Source organism: Anas platyrhynchos, chromosome 6, assembly GCF_047663525.1.
Source record: "Anas platyrhynchos isolate ZD024472 breed Pekin duck chromosome 6, IASCAAS_PekinDuck_T2T, whole genome shotgun sequence".
In the NCBI taxonomy this organism is placed as follows: domain Eukaryota; kingdom Metazoa; phylum Chordata; class Aves; order Anseriformes; family Anatidae; genus Anas; species Anas platyrhynchos.
The window spans coordinates 35,998,123-36,017,352 of record NC_092592.1 but is presented as its reverse complement, the minus strand read 5'-3'; the positions used below and the strand labels follow the sequence as shown (position 1 = coordinate 36,017,352).

The following is a 19,230-nucleotide window of genomic DNA, read 5'->3' as shown; positions in this document are numbered from 1 at the left end:
CCCTTTTCATTGAGCTTTATCTTGATTGGTTATGGCATGCCTGACTGAATGATGCTTCTTCCACTGTTGTGTATTATTAATGGTGGCAATCCAAGTATCAAATGTCAGTGTGTGTTAGCTGAATTGCATTTGCTCTCACTTTTTTCACTTTAGGAAAAAAAAAATCACACTGCCCACCACAAGACACATAACCCACTCAGTACAAAGAAAGAGGCAAGAGAAAGGTGTAAGTGCACCAACATCAGGAAACTAACTGCTCCTTATCCTAGATGCATGGAATCACCTTCCTTATATTAATTGCTATATGAAAGGCAAAGCATTTTCACATTCTTTTAACCTTTGATCTCTTCTACCTATGATGCGTAAAGAAATTTACCTTTTGAGGGATTACTTGATTATTCATTATGAACATTATGTGACAGATCTCAGTGCAAAACAGCAAGGCTCTATCACATAATGAATCTTAACACCAGCTTCACACCACCAGACACATTAACATATTGGATTATATTAATGTTCTTTATACTTGAACACAATTAAGCCACAAGAAGTTCTATATTTATGGCATGTGTTGAACAGAGATACTCTGGAGAACAGAACATCAATGTTGGGGTTTCCTTAAAATCTGGGCATCAGGGAGAACAGGAGGGAAGCTGACATGGACCCGAGAACACAAGTTACTCATGAGGATTATAGATGGAATCATAAAGAAGGCAAGGTGCCTCTTTAGAAAAAAAAAAAAAAAAGGTAAGAGCAAGTGATGGAGAAATTAATCCAAAGCTTAATTCTCAAACAACGAAAAATAAGACTCAACACTCTGACTGCATGCATTTTTATTAATCAGGGTTATCTCTACTGAATGGACTTGTCAATGAAATATCACTATGAGACATGTCAGAACTTACTACAAATTACTCTCAGCAGACAAATCAAAAACTAGGATCTCCTCACACTTGTGCAAGAGCTACGGGTGAAAGAACATGCTACAAGAACCCAGCCTGGTCTAAAAAATATTCAAAGGCAGATGCATAGTGCCATTTATATCCAGTCTAGCTAAGGCAAGATTGAGTATTAGTTTGACCTTATGATCTAGGCTCCAATAAATTCAAGGGCAAATTAGCCAATAAAACACAGAATTCCAGAGTTAGGTATATTTCAAATACACTGTCACAAAAGCCTCTTCAGTTCCCAGTGCTGGAAGCTCCTGCCTCCAACTGCAATTAGACCTCATCCATAACATAAACATAGCAGCTCATGGTCCAGGATTAAGTGCACATCCAGCTACACTGTCATTTTAAGATAAAACATCAGCTTGTGATTGCAAAAGCTGAGCCATGAGCACAGATTTTGCAATGGGGAACAGAGTAAGCTCCAGGAGAAGGTCAGAGAAAACAATGAGAGAAATAATTTTCTAAACTAAGCAGCTGAGTCTCATAGGACTCTCCTGTCAAACCCTGAATTTAGAAGAGCTGCACTGTAAATAAGAGGTAAGCAGCAGATTAACTGTGACAGAAAAAGGGTACATCTGGACAGTCTCTCTCAGCTGGTCTTGATTTTACTGATCAAATTCTGACCCTTGCTAGCAAGACTGAAGAACTAAGCCACAGAATTTATACATTTAGAAGCATGCATAAAATCAGAGACTTTGGCAGGATTGCTTGCAACCATCGCTGCACTGAAACATACTGTAATGGGGACAAGGTTTTCTTCAAGGCTTACACTACAACTGCAATCAATCTCTGAGTACTATCACATATTTTCCATCTTGAAATACAATGCACATTACCTAAGAAAGCCTCTTTAATTTCAGTCTTGTCTGTCCGCCGAATTATTTTCACCACGAAAATGACTGCTAGTGGTGTAAGGAATGAAATTGCCTGTAAGAGATAACAAATACCATGTGTTAGAGCATCAATTCCTTTTCAGTCCAACTGATTAATAATTAGTTCCAGTTAGCTCCATTTGAACTGGAAGGCTGAACGATCTTTATCAAACTCCTGACCTCAAGTAAAGTGGGATGATTTGTCTTTGTAACTACAGGGCAATGAATACATTAAAACTGTAATATAATTGTGAGCTATAATTGATTTGTAATTGCCTGGAGCTGCATTTAAAATGTCAGCTTCATAAATGAAAAAAAAAGCAACAGCCTATACATTCTCTAAATTTATAGACAAAATTCACTAATTTCATACTCTGATCCACGGAGATCTTGAATATTTTTTTACACAAAGCATTACTTCAGAAGGAAGCCCAACCAGTCTGTGCTCTTAGCAAGACCCTATCCAATGTACCACAATCTTCTTGGCAACACAGAATGCTATATTAAATTTATTATTATTTTTTTGAACTGTCATTCTTGAACGCATTGAGGTGGTTTTAGAGGGATCTTTAAAAGATCACAACTTCATGATTCTTTCACTAACAGACAAGAGTTTGGAAGTGGAGCTACCTGCTTGATTTTATTCAAAACCAGAAAATCAACACCTAAGCAGGTCAAGTAAACTCCTCTGTTAAGCACAACCATATTCTTACACTGTAAGCACTGTACAACAGTGTCCCTCCTGTAAGCAACCTGCACACCAACGCACACGTCTGATGAACATCTCCATTAGCATAGAACAGCTGGACTATGGTTGATGATTCACTGTAAGTATTTCAGTTATCCCAAAAGGATCCTGCTTAGAGCAGTGTTGATACACTGCAAACTGTCCTCGTATCCCAGGCATTCGTCTTTTTACAGAGAAACACACTGTTCTCCCAGACATAACAACAGGCCGTTTATCAATAGTAGCTTCCCACTGAAAGTATGATTTTATTCCTAAATGGCTATTCCATCATCCCTTTTACCTCTGCAGTTGAAGGTCTGACTCAAAAGGTAACTGGTAAGCAAGATAGCCCATTTATGCTTGTTGTTAGTTCTAGGATAAGTTAACTAATTCCTTTCTGGAATTAGTTCTGGAGTTCCTTTTTACAAACCTCTTCACAATCACATCTGTTCAAAAGCAAAGCATTCAAAAGTATTTCAAAAGCATTCTAGCTCCTGAAGAAAGAATGAAAATGACTGTATTTTTAATGAAGGCAAAAATGAAGTTGTATGTGGCACTGGGGGGCACCAGACTCTGAATAAGATTACACTGTCTTTATTGAGGCTGAACACTGCCTTACTCCTTAACCAGCCCCACTGAAATGAAAACCAGAGACACTGATTCACAACAGACATGTTATGATCAAAGGTATGTGACTCCTTTCTTCCTTTTAGAAAACAGATTAATCCCAATCCTCATTTTCTGCTTTTCATGTTGATTCAAGCTGCATATGAAACAACATGAAAATGCTGCATATGAAACAACATGAAAATGCACTCTATTTATGATTTTGGTAGTGCATCTTGGACCAGATTCCCCTCACCTACATCTGCAGAAGATTATCTACCTCCATGAGACATGCAGATTAGAGCAGTCTGGAGTCTCCTTCCCTTTTTTTACATTTAGAAAGAAAACTAACAAATCTTTCACAAAAAAGGTACCATTTCCACTTGAATTTTTAAGTTAGGTTATGTTACTACTTCAGAAATGTTCATTTCTCTCCCTACTCTGCAATAGTTTAATTTCTGCTTTCAGAGACAAAGAGAAAAATAAAAATGGTTAAAACAAACCTAGAATTACTAGTTTCATTCAAAAAAGTAAGGACTGCTACCAGGCAAGAAGGAAAAACATCTGCATTCCATTGCTGAAGAACATGTAGAAATATAGCCAGGCTGACAGGCTGCTAGACGTGGTTTAATGGAGTTAGAAACCTTTTGAACAAGCATGAACAGCAGAAAATGTCAGTAAAGAACAGAATTAAAGTGGCAACTTGTCCCAAAACACTTCACAATCAATCTTCAGAAATCTGGTAAAACTACAGATTTCCTCATATATTACAAGCATATGGATTTTAGAAAGAGATGAAGAAATATTCATGTTTGTGGTACATTGTTTGCTGTTCCTTACACACGAGCATTAGTTGGAAGGTGTCTTTTTTCATTTGTTATTATTCTGCAGCAAAACACCCTTATAAAGAAAGTCTGGCTTAAAAAGACTCATTTTCCTTTATTTTGCAAAATGATTCTGTATGGCTCATTTCCATAACAGATTTGGCAGCAGTCTAATGAGCAATACTCTCCTCAGATATATCTCAGTAATGTTTTCTTCTCCAGCAGTGAAATATTCCAACATATTTCCTCACTTTGGTGAAATAAGGACAGAAGTCTATATATCTCATTCATTATTCATCCTAGCAAGACAAAGACAAGCTAAAGTTACAAAAATCCCACAGAGAAGCACTCAATCTGTTTTGAGAAAACCCACTTCCACAAGTGACACGATTCTCACGAGGGACAACAGTGATTTACCATACTGTATAGCTTAGAACCTCACAGTATTTTGCAGTGGCTTGGAGTTAGACTGTGCTTTTGCTCAGAGCCCTCCTGCAAGTGGTGCGGCAGAAGAAATCCCTCTTTCCCCTTTCTACAGGGAATCTCCTACATGCCCTGCTCCTTCACACACCACTCTTGCCAAACTGGGCTGACAGTTACATCCAGTCTTACTCCAGTCCTACCCCACACGGCATGCAGAGCTGTGGTGTAAGCTCTATGTGAGGATTCCAGTGTCTTCCTCTCCCTGTTAGGATTACCGCAATGTAATAAGGAGAAAAGAGCAGTGCACAGCAGTCTGGAGACACACAATACCAAAGCACTCGGCACTGGCATTTGTCACACTGGCCACCACATTAGCCTCAGACCTACTTTTCCATTCAGCCTTACTGTGCATTTTCTTCTGCTGTTCTTTCCTTCCACTTGCCAGCGCTTTGCAAGCTAGCTGCAAAGCTTGTCTCACCAAAGGATGGGAAGAAAAAAAACAAGAATCTGGATGGAGGTGAATGAGGCAGAGGCTCCTAGCCCTGTATCCCAGGAAAGTGGGGAAGACAGAAAGCAGTCTCACCTCCCCAACACAACCCTGCACTGCAGCTTTCACTGGGGGGTAAAATCCTTCACAGGAGTTCTCACCTTCCACTGATATCAGAATGTGAGATACCTAATTTTATGTAGAAGTACTTCATTTTCTGTTCTGGCTAAAGATACTCTGGGGCAGGAATCCCCATTTACATACATGCATTCAAGAGTAATTAACAGTACCTTTTACCTTCCTAGACAAGGAATATCCACGGCCAGAGAGAAAAAACAAGGCTCAGGTCTTTCAGTCCTTGCTTGCTACCAATTTCAGGCTTGCTTGCTACCAATGCAGAAGTCAACTTGTCTAACTTGTATCTGGAGTATTCACAACATTTCTCTTAAATTCAAAGCTCTCAGCATATTAAAAAAATAAAATAAAATAAATAAAAAATCCAGCAGTTCATAAATAAAATCGAAGAGATTGCCTTCTGGCAAGCCATAGCCATACATTTGAATATTGGCATATAACACTAGTAGCAAGATGAGATCCTTACACAATGAGAACTTGAGATCAATGTGAGGGTTGGACTTTTTTTAATTTATTTTTTAATTAAGGAAATAAGAACAAACTATTTAGAAGTGATCTACGTTTCTTAATTTAAGAAGCTGTTCCTTGAGTTACTGGGATGTCATGGTATGAGCCAGAAAGAACATGAATTATACAGAAGTTACTGACTCAGAGCTGCCTGGAAGTTCCAGGTGCCATAAAATAGACCAAGAGCTGGCTCAGTGGGAAGTGGATAACAGGGAGATGTTAAATGTTAATGCTTGCATCCCAGAGTTGTTCTTCCCTGTGGACACTTCCTAGAGTACCAAGAAAGGGCTAATGATCACTCAACCAGTTTCAATAATAGTTTAATCACTCTAGCAAACCCCTCCAAAGATTCACTATTGGTCCTTGAACTGTGTTATAAACACAGATCAGACAAACCATGTAGCAAGGTAATGTTCAGCCTTTCTTAGCACAATGAGTTAATGTTTCATTTTGGTTGTAGTTATTGTTATAAACAGGAGTCTCCCATTTCAAAAAAATAAAAAAAAAACAGCCTGTAAAAAGTACCTAACAGAGCTTCCTCTCAGTGCCATATAAACAAATAAGTTGGTGATTTTAAAACCAGACCTTCAGCCTCTCTTTTAGAAGGCTCGAATATGTTATTGCCTCATAAACAGGAAGCATGCTCAAGTTGTTCCATCTGTAATTATCACATTTCCCTAACTGAAGGTTTTAAAACAAAAGAAGACTACAACTGTGACAAATTACATAGCTGATTTGCACTTATTCTGAGTTCAGACTCTTCATCTGAAAAGTAAACCCCTGGCTTCACTGAAAACATAAGTAAAGATGTTTCAACACAAGGCTACCGGGATTTGACCTAGTCTGTCACGCACACTCCTGAAAAAAAAAAATGTTCATTTGCAGACTGACGCATTTGTTTTAATAGCCCAAACTATACCCCCTAATTCCTTAGCATGTATTTACTGGTTTATCTTACTGCACTTTTATATCTGTAGATTATTTGATTTTAAATCGTTATTATCAGTGAAGGTTATCAAAACCACAAATTTTGGTAACCAGAGAGTCCAAATCAGACAGCCAGTCTGCATGTCAACACGTGCCATGCTGGGGAGAACCAGAAGAGCAGAAACAGCAGAGCAGCTCTGGCGTATATTTAACACACTCCCACTGACCTCAGGATTGTTGGCAGAACCTAAAGCAAAGGTTTTGTCTACAAGAAAGATCCAAACAGTAGCTGGAGGCAAATATCTCTGTGCCTAATATGCCTAAAAGAAATTGGATTTCAAAATTTAAACACTTAACCCAATAAGAGCATAGCAAGGTTTAGTAAGGTCACCCAATTAGCTAATTCGAAAAGCTTCCTTAATTGAGCATCCTTCTACTTAACACTAGCTTAAATCTTAAACTGTAAAATCAATGTTCCTAAATTCAGTTAACCTGGTATTACTGCTTTCTAGAAACTCTTCACAATTCACTACATTTTGTCAGCTTATACATCCCTGGTTTGGAAAACAATTATCACTAGAATTAAAGGAACATCCTGTACTTCTGAAAGGTTTCTTACTGCTTAACAAGTGGAAGTGACCTTGGTTTACAGCTATCAAATAACCATGAAACCTTTAGTACTTACAAACATAAGACGAGTAGGTATGTTGTCTGATTGCACCAAAGGATTTTTATACAGCCAGATCTCTTCTGGCTGGATAACCCGCTGGAATGGATCCAAAAATTCTGTAAAGCTGAAAAATAACAATTTTTTTTTGTCATTGTTGTTGTTTTTTGTTTTGTTTTTTTAAGTTTAAATGATGACACACACACAAAGTCCTGCTATTTTAAAATTTCCCTCCAAACTAATTATGGTGTAGCATGCATTGATTACCTTTTCAATACGCTGCTTTCCTACATCAGTGCTTCTTAGTACTATGACCTTCATTAACATACACTTAGTAAAATGATTTTTAAAAGTTTATATTCTACAACTTTATAGATATTCCACAAACTTGTAAAAAACTGTTACTATATTTTTGTGGGGAAAGTGTGCAAAGAATATTGTGGGATTAGAAAAATAACATGTAGCACATTCTTTACACTGAAGAAATTATATAGCAGTTATCAAATACAAAATGTCTTTAAACTTCAAGATACAGATTTTGAAGTATGATAGTTGTATTTGAGGATCACAAAGCAAGGAGAAAGAAGCAGCCCAGACAATCCCTTCTGCAGATAGAAAGAACAGGTAATTTTAGAGAACATCTCCAAAAGACACTTCCTCCTAAAACAGCATGGACTCTTAGAAATACAAAAGAAGTTCTTATTTCAGATTCACAGTATTCGATTTGGTGGTAAAATTTAAGAAGAATGTAGCTCTGCCATAAATGAGAAATTTGGTCTCAATTCAATCAAAACTGACCATTTTACTTCCATTCTTATGTCATCTCATTTAAACGATGTCATCATCATTTTAAAAATAACAATAATTTAAAAAATCAACGTTATGGTTTCATTGTTTTGAATTGAGGATCATCAAAATAAAACACTGAGATTATATCACTATTTAGGAAGTAAATGATTTGTGCAAGGACCTTTGGTACAGCACTGAAATTAGGAGCAGGAATTGTCATCTTTGACTCTAGTCAGAGGTTCCAGAAGCTTTTGAAGACTACATAAACTGCCTCTCTTTCACAAAATCCTTCTCTGTCCTTTAAGCCTTCTTAGCTTTGAAGTCATATCAGACTTTCTGGAAAGCCTTGCCTTTACTTTATAAAACTCACTTCAGGGCTATTAACTGGGTCCGAAAGAATAGCTGCTGAAAGAAGATATAGGGACCAGTTTTCTGCAGATTGGTCTTACCTAAAATGTCAAAGCACACAAGAGTAGTTGGCCAAAGCTTTTCTTACTGTAAATTCCCTGAAGCCAAGGGCTTCCAATCCCCAAAACTAGGTTTTATAGAAGTAACAACTACAATTAACTTTGTAAACAGAAAAAGCCCAAAGCAACTTGTAAAGCTGAGTCAAACTGAAACTGTAACTCCCCTCTGAAGTACAAGTCCTCAAATCTAGCAACCAGCCTTATTCAGTCCCCTGCACCTCCAGGAAATTTTTCTTTCTATCTGATGAGTGACCAGCTGCTCTTTGTTTTCTCCCTGTAGTCGATGATCTCTCTGCTTTATTTAGTTTCCCACACCCCCAGCCCACACTGCTACTGACTCACACCACCTGAGCATGCTCAGGTTTCCCTTAGAAAGGGATGTAAAACTCTATCCCAAGGAGCCCAAATGACCTCTTCTTCCTAAAGGAAAGTAATAAAAACAGGACCAAACAAGTCAAACATAGTGTTGTTACTTGTAATGATAGTTAAGTTTCCATTACTGACCTACATGAAGAACCAGATTCTTCTGAAAACTTTAAAGAGTCTACTATTTCCAGAAGGTTATTTACTCTTATATTCAGCTTCCTTAAACCCACAGTCTGACTCTGCTCTCCTAGGAAAGTGCAAGGTGAATTTCAGAAATGTCAAAGCACATTGTTTCAGAGTCTTCAAAATGAAAACTTTTATCCTTTTTCCTTAAAATCAATGGCTCATGAGAGACATAAAAGAGTGAAATGTACCAAAAGAAACCATTTCCAGGAAATAAAATATTCCATATATGAGAAAATTATATTTTTCTCTCCAACTAGAAAAATAAAAGTTGATTTCTAGACAATGCAAACAACTTTGTTTCTAAATTGTAGAGACATGGATTTGACAGATGGACTATTTGGTAGATATGAAATTGTCTGGATGCTACATCCGAAGAGTTGCAATCAATGGCTTTATGTCCAGATATGTAGACCAGTGGCAAACAATGTCCTTTGGGGGTCTGTTCTGGGACCAGTGCTTTTTAATAGAAGTTGGAGGTTGGACTAGGTGATCTTGGAGGTCTCTTCCAACCTAGATGATTCTGTGATTCTGTAACATCTTCCTTGGTGACAGACAATGGGACTGAACGCACCCTCAGCATGCTTGCAGATGACACCAAGCTTGCAATGCAGTTGACACTTTAGAAGGACCTTGACAGGCTTGAGGTGCACCCATGCAAATCTCATGAAGTTCAACAAAGCCAAGTGCAAGGTCTACAGCTGTGCCAGGGCAATCCCATACATCATAACATACTGGGTGACAAATGGATTGAGAGCAGCCCTGCGGAGAAGGACATGGGAGTATTGGTGGATGAAAAAAAAATTGACATGAGCCAGCAATGTGCACTTTCAGCCAAGGAACCCAATCATATCCTGGGCTGCATCCAAAGAAACATGACCAGATCAAGATCTCCTCCACTCCACTTTCAGGAGTACCACACCTAGAGTACTACATACAGCTCTGGGGCACACAGCATGGACCTGCTGCAGCAGGTCAAGAGAAAAGCCACAAAAATAATCAGAGGGTTAGAGCACCTCTCCTATGAAGACAGGCTGAAAGAGTTGGAGTTCATAGATTCATAAAAACACAAGGCTGGAAAGGACCTACAAGATCATCTAGTCCAGCTGTCCAATTTATTATTTATGAGGTATTTAGCATAAAGAAGAGAAGGCTCTAGAGAAACTTTGTTGTGGCCTTCCAGTATTCAAAGTGGACCTAAAAGAATCTCCCTATCTTCTTAACCAGGGTGTGTAGCACTAGGACAAGGGGTAATGGTTTTAAACTAATAAGAGGTAGATTTTGTAAGGATATGAAAAAGAAATTCTTCACTATGAGGTAGCTGAGACAATGGAACAGGTTGCCCAGAGAAGTTGCGGATGCTCCATCCCAAGAAGTGTTCAAGACCAGGTTGGACTGGGCTTTGAGCAACCTGGTCTAGCAGAAGGTGTCCCTGCCCACGGCAGGGCAGTTGGAACTAGATGGTCTGTAATGTCCCTTCCAAACCAAACCATTCTATGATCCTATGACTACATCTTTCAGGCTGTCACATCTTTTCTGACATAGTCTTTCAGATATCAAGGAGATCTCAAAGCACAGGAGCTGATGGATATGCCAAGGAATGCCTTGAAACAGAGAGACATTCTTTGACATTTCTAGGCCTCAAAGGATTTTTTATTTTTATTTTTTTTCAAACTGCAAAGAACAAATGATACACAAACACTTATGCTTCAAGGTGATCACAGTATATACAAGCACCACTGCACTTGGCAAATGTGACACATTAGACCAGAGACATAATTATTTTGACATTATGACATTTGACATTATGAGCAGATGCTAAGAGAGTTAAAGGTTTGGGGCTTTTTCTTCATTGCCTTTTCTTGCATAACTTGAAGAAAGGAAAAAACAAATCTCATGTTAAAGTATATTTGTTAAAATCTGAGAAAAGAAACAAAAAAATCAATTTAATCATTCTCACAGGATTCCTGATATGGCACTGAAAGTATGTACAAAGTCATAAGATTGAATTCCTTTAAAAGAAAAATAATACATGTCCTAAAGAGATGAAATGGTAAGAAACACCATAAATTGTATCTGATTCCCATGGACGACTGATTTTCTGGTTGTTATATACTATCTTTGCAATCCTCTAAAGAAAGATTTATGTAAACAAAAATACCAATGACAGTAACAATTATTACCTTATTTAATAACAGCAGTTTTTTATCCACCACCTATTAAATTTCATTATGTATCTATTTCTTCCTCTTACTTTTGTTCTAAATGTCTTCCAGGAAAAGTATTCATTTATTTATACTGAAGCATAATGCAAACAACAACACAAAATTGTTGACACTAGGTGAAAAAAATAAATTTGAAAATCACTACTGAAGGAGAGAAAAGTAGGTACAAAAGGTGGAGGATCATGTCTTTGTGAGCAACACAGAAATAAAAAGTAAACAGTTAAAGGAAGGTGACTCTATATATATTTTTTTTCCATCCTTGGAAAGAGCTCAGCTGCTAATTAAATTTTTATGCCAAGATTCATGAGAACAATTCTTTTCTATATTTGAAGCACCATTGGTGGGCAACTGGATACAAGATTTCTCTAGCTTGAAGGCAATTCCCTTTGTACTCTATTAAACAATACTGAGGATATTCTGGTTTCTAAGCTTCCTGACACTTAGTGATTTATGCTCCTTCATTCTATCTGAAAGTACTTTCTATTACTATTCATAAGCTAGCACAAGCTTGTTCAAATGACTAGTTGTTATTAGAAATGGATGTTGTCTTTGGATAAAGCAAGCCTGTTTCTAGACATTTTCTGTTATGGCTAAAAATAGGAACTCATTCATATCACACCCCTTGGTAGCAGGTGGGCAACTTAGTAAACTTAGTTTGGATCTGTAGGTGAAAATATACTATTAGCTTTTGTCTTTGCTTTTTCTGCATGTTTTTATATTTGATCAACATTTTTAACAGTGTAATAAGCAATGCTTTGAACACACCAGCCTGATAGCACATGTTTAGGGTATAAAAGGACTTCCTTTAATTTCAGCAACCTTTAGCTGTCACTTTCAAAGCACCCCAAGGGAAACCAGAGCCCTAATGACATTAAAAACCTCAGAGAGGAATGGGTGCCCAAGTGCCTGAGGTTGTTTTGGACAGCCCAGTTTACTGAATAAAACATTAGACTAAATAAAAATGACCTGCTTTTCTAAGGGCACAAGCACTTCCAGGTTATGTAAATTTCACTTCCATTTAATAGCATGTAGCCCTGTAAAAAAGTTCTATGCAAGCACCACATCACGGATAAAATTACATCGAGATAAAGGTGCACAGTGGTTTTATGAAAATATGTAGTAATGTTTTATTATGAAGCCATTCACTGGTAGCGAATTAAACATCACATAAATACCCTCACAGAGCATGTGCTTCCACTGTGGTCTTATCTCCTATAACTACTGGCAGAGCATTGTTTAGCACTTCACCTTAATGCCTCAGACACTGCCTGCAGTAGCCACCATTCCCTGGCATTCAGCAGCAAGTGGTCAAAACCTAATGACATTTGGAAGTTGTTAAGATCAGAGGTAAAGCAATAAGCAGTACTGCATTGGCAAAGTTGGTAAGACAGAAACTTTTCAAAGTTAAAGCAGGAAATTATGTTTCAAATCTAGCAACAAGAACAGGACCGGAACTGGATAGATGGGCTCAACTTTTGGACTGTATTATTGTACATTATTAGCACAAAGTACTAACTGTACCTTTCAGAAGCTAACAGCTGTGAAATCATGGATGGCATTCACCTTAGAAGCCCCTACCAGAGTTACACAGACTCACCAGCCAACAGCTCCATTTCCAGAGATTAACAACATGAAATGGGATGGGAGATGCAAGGGCTTTGTTCCAAACAATCCCAGGGATCTCAGTATCTGCTCTGTTGGAAGCATCCAAAGCACACTGGAAGATTAGAAGATCGTTTCCCGGTTTTGAGAATCATCTAAAGGATGTATGACGTGTTTTTGTTGTTGTTGTTTTGTTTTTGTTCTGGGGTTTTGTTTGTTGCTTTTTTTTTTTTTTTTGTCTCTTGCCTGGCCCTCTGAAGAATTTATTTTCTTCACAGATGCAGGCAGTGGATTTCCCAGAGGAAAGGAAAGTCCTTATGGCATGACAAAGCATCAGAAGAGAATGAACAGGAACTTGTGATTGTGGTACTCAGTCTCTTGTATCAGATAATTAGTGACCAAGTCTCCTCTTTTCTAAGTATAATCTGTTGACAAGCAGATCTGATCCTAAAATGGTTTTGTATGCAGTTTTTCATTTGAGCAAGTAACAAAGAGATAGAAGCAAAGCCACAAGTGCTAGTGAACCTCTCTTATAAATCACCACCAAGCACTTGTAGAAATAAAGTTTGGCTCTGATCATCGTTCCCTTACTGCAGGACTCTGAGCAAACTCATTCGTGCCTCTCCCACCAAAACAGATTAGCTGTGGCTGTGCTATTCGAGCATGCACTTTCTTTCTAGGATATTTCCCTCCTTGAATATTCCCCAAAACAGGCCTCAAACCCAGGAGTAAAAGCTTTTACCATGTACCTGCCATGTTAAATCTGGCAGTCAGTTGTCCTAGCACTAAAGATGCATAGTCATGAGTAGCATCAGTAAGACTGAAGTTGGGAAGGCTCTGTACAAGTTGGCCTAATTACAGGGGCATACACAAAACACAATTCACTGAGACATTCTTACACAACTGATTTGTAGCCCCAAAGTTTTAGAAGAAAGGCCATGAAGTAGAACACAGCATAGGGCACAACAACTGTGAAAGGAAGTTTGCTTTAGTGATTTCCAGCATGCAACCCAGGCTAAATAGACAGAGTACACTGGCTAGGTACATTGCACAGAATACTGCTTTCCACTCGTACCTGATACACAGCAATATCTGGAATAGCATTCACACCACGTTATTTGCAAATACTGGAGAATAACTTATTCTCATGCCATAAGAAAACCTACTCATTTCTTCCATATAATATTAAGGAAAAAATAAAACTTTGCAATGGGTCTTTTATGGACTCCTCCAAAGACAGACAAAGTAGGAAAAGCTTGAAATGGTCTGTGCATGGAGTGCAAAATTAACAGAATTGAAGGTGACAGGATAGTGGTAGGAATAGTGAAATAAGAAACAGTACCCATAGTTCATCGCCATCATACGGCTAACAACATGAGTGTTGGAATTCATTTTCTGAAATAATGCTGCATACTTGGATGAGTGTGATGAGATGGCTTTGTGTTAACCCAGAGGTTAGCAGAAGGAAAGAGATTTGAGTCATTTAATTTTTAGAGTTATTTGGGAAAATCCACAGTTCCTCAAACATCAAGAAGGGAGTTACATATTGGGGTACAAATACGTGACCAAGGCCTGATTGTAAATGATGAACTGCAATTCCACCAAGGAAGAAGCTGACATGATTTAAAAACATGACTTCAAGAGAGCATAAACTCTAGTTTTGATAGAAAAAGCAGCTTTCACTATAGATAAGGCACAACACTGGATATCAACAGATTTGATGTTGTCTGCCACTGTTTTCCAATGCAAAGCGGGGAAAACCATCCCAGCTAAAAGTATGAATATCTGGCATTTAAAGTAAGACTCCTAGTGCTATATTTTGCTCATTACCTGGACTGGTATTCACATATGCCCAGTAGCCATGGCTGACAAGTGTGTAAACAGGAAAGCAGAAGCTTCACATTTCCATGGAAATCAAAAGTTGAGTTGTATATAGTATATAGTACAATAGAAGTTATATTCTATATATTCTATATAATGAATATAATCTGTATCTGTATCAATATCAGTAATCAATATAATCTGTATCAATATATCTGTAATCAATAAGATTATTGATTACACAGGAAGTACATGAGAACAGAAATTAATGTTTTTATTGGTTCTTCATAATCTTTGATGGAAACTTGTTATTTAAACCATTATATTGTAACTGCACTAAAGCCAACCAAAAAACTAAGATACATACTTCTCAATACAAGGCCATGCAGTTTAGACACCTGTCACTTTTGATTAACAATCTGTAATCCTAATACGGAGCTTTATTGGGTCTGAATGCCCTGCAGGGTAGAGGAAAGTTAATATGCACCAGCAATGTCATACAAAAATAATTCTGAGTTTTATTGCTACAGAAATGAGACGATCTGTTGCAGTAACCCTTTGTTTGTAGGCTAGGGCTCATAAAGACTGTGAGGAGTACTGATGGAAAGTAAATGGTAAGAAAAATGTTGCAAGAAACGATTCAGTTCTGATTCAGTGCCCAATGCAGCTCTGGCAATACTACGCGGTGATGGCATTTTAAACTTCTGCACTTTTTGACAAGATAGAAACAAAGGTTTCATACCACCCCTTCTTGATAACATTAGATATTCAAATCTGAATACATACAGCCTTCCCCAATCTTAATTCTGTGGGTGCATTTATTTTTTTTTTATGTAGGGAGAAGCTGTCACTGGAATTAAATCCTGGGACAAATAAAGAAAAAGCAGTGCAGGCAGGTGCAAAGAAAAAATTATTGAGAATTTGGCGATGGTGGAAAAACATGCAGAGACTAAGCTATGCCTGACTCACACTGAGTCCTTTCCTCGTTGCACGTCCTTATGCCTACACATGAACATCAGCATTTCTAGAGTTCCCTCTCCCTGAAACATGAACCAGGACTTCCTCTGTCCTCACAAAATACCAAAGACGGTAAGAGCTGATATAACCAGTGTAACCTAACATAAGGGACTGCTAAAATAAGGTACAAAAGATATTATACAGATGAGCTTAAGTCATTGATTAGTAAACTTCTTGTGGCCCTGGTCTAGTCATCAGGTGATCATTTCCTACCCCTGAGAAATTGTCTTTATTACTTATACTCCCAGTGAAACAATAATTTGCAGTCCTAATATTCTTATGGATATCCTGAATGAAGAACAATGTTAACCTAACATTTCTAAAAAATTAAAATTTTGTCTCCAGTCAGGCATCTAATTTTTTTTTTCCATTCGGAACACACACACACACACACACAAAATCATCAAGCCTTGTCCACAATTAAAGGAAATCAGCAAAAACACTAAATTATGAAACATATGAGAGCAGAATTGTTGGAATAAGAATAACAAGGAAAACATACAGCCAATATCTTTGTCTCTACATTAACTTAGTAAAATGAAGGGTAAAGAAATGTAAGGAAAAAAAAAGTAAAAAAAAATTTATATCTTGTTTTTATTAAATGTGACTGGCAATTAGAGGACTGGTTCTCACGAGTAGGTTTGGCTTCAGATGAGTCAGTATCACCTGATGGAAAAGATTTCTGCATATTTTAAATTTGCAATTGCAATGTTACATTTAATTAGCACATATGGCCACATTAGCCCTTCAGATATGAGAAATCATTTTGATTAAAAAGGGATTTAAAATAAATCCTGATGCAGTTTAAAATATATATATTATTGTGGCTGTCATATTTCCCAGATGTGCTGAAGGAGGAGGAGAGTTTCCAGTATTTTTCTTCAACCTGACTGGTGTAGCACACTTCATAGATTGGCCTCATATAAGCACTGATTTTACAGATGTATCCGGGTGCTACTGATGCCAAAGTTGAATGGTCACCCTCTTCACTCTCCCCTTTGCAGCTATTGTGGCACCCCAGTCAAGGCAAGCTGTACTCATTGAGACAACAAAGCCCGCCATGATGTGAGATGTGCTCTTCAAAACCAACATGCCGGACAAGATAACAGAGTCTGTGCCAGACAGTGTTTCTGAATGATTACCAAGCCACTGGACCCTTCTCTTATGTGGTGTCTGAGGCTGTATTTACACAGACTTCATCATCTGTGCCTGGGATCAGGCTCAAGTCTGCTGGTCCAAACTCAAGAAATAATAAGAAATAGATGATGGGAGTCCTGCTGCTTATGAGTTAATATATGTGATACGTAAATGCTCTCAGAATATTTAATATGAAATAGTGAACCAGCAATTCTTTCACAATGCTGAAAAGAGAATGGCCTGGAGTTTATGTATCTAATGTGAATTTCTTTAGTCCCTAAATTATATATATCTGCTGTTTTCTCAAGACCTGATATGTGAACTGTCTCTGGGTAAACCATTTCCTTCCTGTGACATTATTTCAGCCATACTAAACTGAGGAGGAAATGGAAAGAATTACCTGAACATGTATGACCAACCCAAGTAATAAACAAAGCCAGCCAATTGTTGTTGTGCCAAGAATTCAGGAACTTCAAGTCTATACGTTCTCCTTTTTCCTGTGCTACTTGCATTCCAAGTGTTTAGCCTTAGATATTGCTGAGCTTCATTATTGCCACTATGAAGTGACTGAATCTGGAAAACTTCCATTCAAGGGGAAAAAAAAATATGGTTACCCAGGAGTTAATATGCTTAGCTGGCTTAGATACAACCTTTCCACCATAATTTCTTCCTTACAGAAGTGAAATATTTGGAAATGAGCAAAGTGAAGGAAAGAAACTGGGAATAGTTGGTCATGCTGCGTTGCAGCTTTAAGAGTGGTTATATTAAAACACGAAAAAGGCACTGCAAAAATTAGTCACATTGCCATATTTAGGCTGTTTTTATATTTTTTTAAACTTTCTTTCACTTACTATGGAAAATGATCTTTGCCTCTTTTGCTTCCTGATCAGCAGAATATAAAATAAACAGATTTAAAACAAAAACACATTTGATTTGGCATTTAGCTGCTTCTGAAGTGGAAAAACAGTTCAGTTCTTGTGATCCCTGCTCACATGGAGCAACTTGAAGCACGAAGAAGATCAAGCACAAGGCATGCACGTATGAGCTGCTCCTCATTATCAATACTTTAGGCAGTGCAGTACAGTTGAAGTACTGCAACACAAATAGTCAGTGACACAATTACCAAACAAGTGAAAACTGGATATTCCTTACATAATTTATCTATCATCTTAGTTGATAAAAACATGATTTATAGTAAGAAAAATAGATCACAGAGGCAACAATTAATAAGTATACCTTATGATGTAAAATATTTCACAAAAGCCACGTTTATGCGTGTGTTTGGGGAGACAGGAGAAGACAGAAGGGAAATCTTCAGTAGTACAAACACTGAGAGCCATTGGAAGTTTCAAAGCTTGCAGTGTGGCACACTGTTCTAAATAATGGAAGAGCAGAATTCATATTATAGACAAACTACACAAGCAAGTATCTGAATAATGAATCTAAATACACTGCAGATGGTCAAATTTTTTCTTTTGATGCATTTTAATGATTAATTTTATTATCTCAGGCTGTTTTCAGCCAAACATCTCCCAACAGTTCCTCGGAGAATTATCCTAATGTCATAGCCATTTAATAGTGCTCAGTATTCCAATAAGGTTTCTTCTGTTTTCATACCTGTACACCACACTCCTACTGACTATAGATTTATTTTTAGTCTAGGGTGTGTTTATCATCTGCATTTTTATGATTTGTGTCTCAGTCCCTAAGTACCACTTTTCCCCTTAAACATACAATTGGTGGACATGACCTTGACCTATATGGAAGTGAAACCTGTCTTCATGTCATGCCTCAAAAGCATAAACCACATCAAGAGGTACAGACCAAAGTAAAGTGAAGATGAAGTAACATCAAATGAATAATCCACTGCTGGAGCTAGGAGCCAAAACACATCCCCAGAGAGCTTTTTGGATCGAAAGCTTAGGAGTCAGTAAAGAAGTGAGAGGGAAGAAGTACTATGGATCAATCCAGAAGGCTCAGTCAAGAGTTTCTTTATGTCAAATGTAAGCATTTATTTTTGGTCAATCTGGAACATATCTTTCTAACTCAAATTGAGATTAAACATTTTATTGGAGGGGGGTGGGAGGGGAGGAGTCCTATTAAAGTATGGTTTTAAAAATGCAGATTCTAAAAGAAAACACTTCAGTATTAATAAAGAGAGAATTTCTGGGCCAAGTTATTCACTAAATTTAATATGAATTTACAAATGATTTTGTTCCAGTTTTTCCTTCCAAGTTGCTTTAAGCGATGACTTCATTTTTCTCTGGGGAAAAAAAAAAAAAAAAAAAAAGACCTGTCTAACTACATTCACAATCAAATCCAACTATATTAAAATCACTCACTCCAAAAACATTTGTGTGAATAATTACATGTTCTGGAGACTAACTTTAATAACAATTAAAAAACTGTACACTCGTGGGGAATATGAGCTTCACTTTTAGGGTTTTGTGATAATTACTGAAGTCCAATCGCAAGAGTTACACTCCTGTAAAGCACCT

At 37.5% G+C, this 19,230-nt stretch overlaps 1 protein-coding gene across 2 annotated transcripts in view; it reads right to left on the bottom strand.

Annotated features, from left to right (window-relative positions):
- The window catches only part of PLPP4 (phospholipid phosphatase 4), a 61,535-nt gene that overhangs the window by 33,543 nt on the left and 8,762 nt on the right, over nucleotides 1-19,230 (bottom strand). Inside the window, exons 1-3 of one of the 2 annotated variants that reach the window (XM_027460448.3) lie at nucleotides 8,364-8,548; nucleotides 7,144-7,252; nucleotides 1,787-1,877 (exon numbers count right to left, since the gene is read on the bottom strand). In XM_027460448.3, the coding sequence (XP_027316249.1) occupies nucleotides 1,787-1,877; nucleotides 7,144-7,149 (97 nt within the window). In that variant the 5' untranslated portion in view covers nucleotides 7,150-7,252; nucleotides 8,364-8,548. Of the gene's footprint in view, nucleotides 1-1,786; nucleotides 1,878-7,143; nucleotides 7,253-8,363; nucleotides 8,549-19,230 lie in introns of those variants that run through there. The other variant, XM_027460447.3, reaches the window with a different exon arrangement.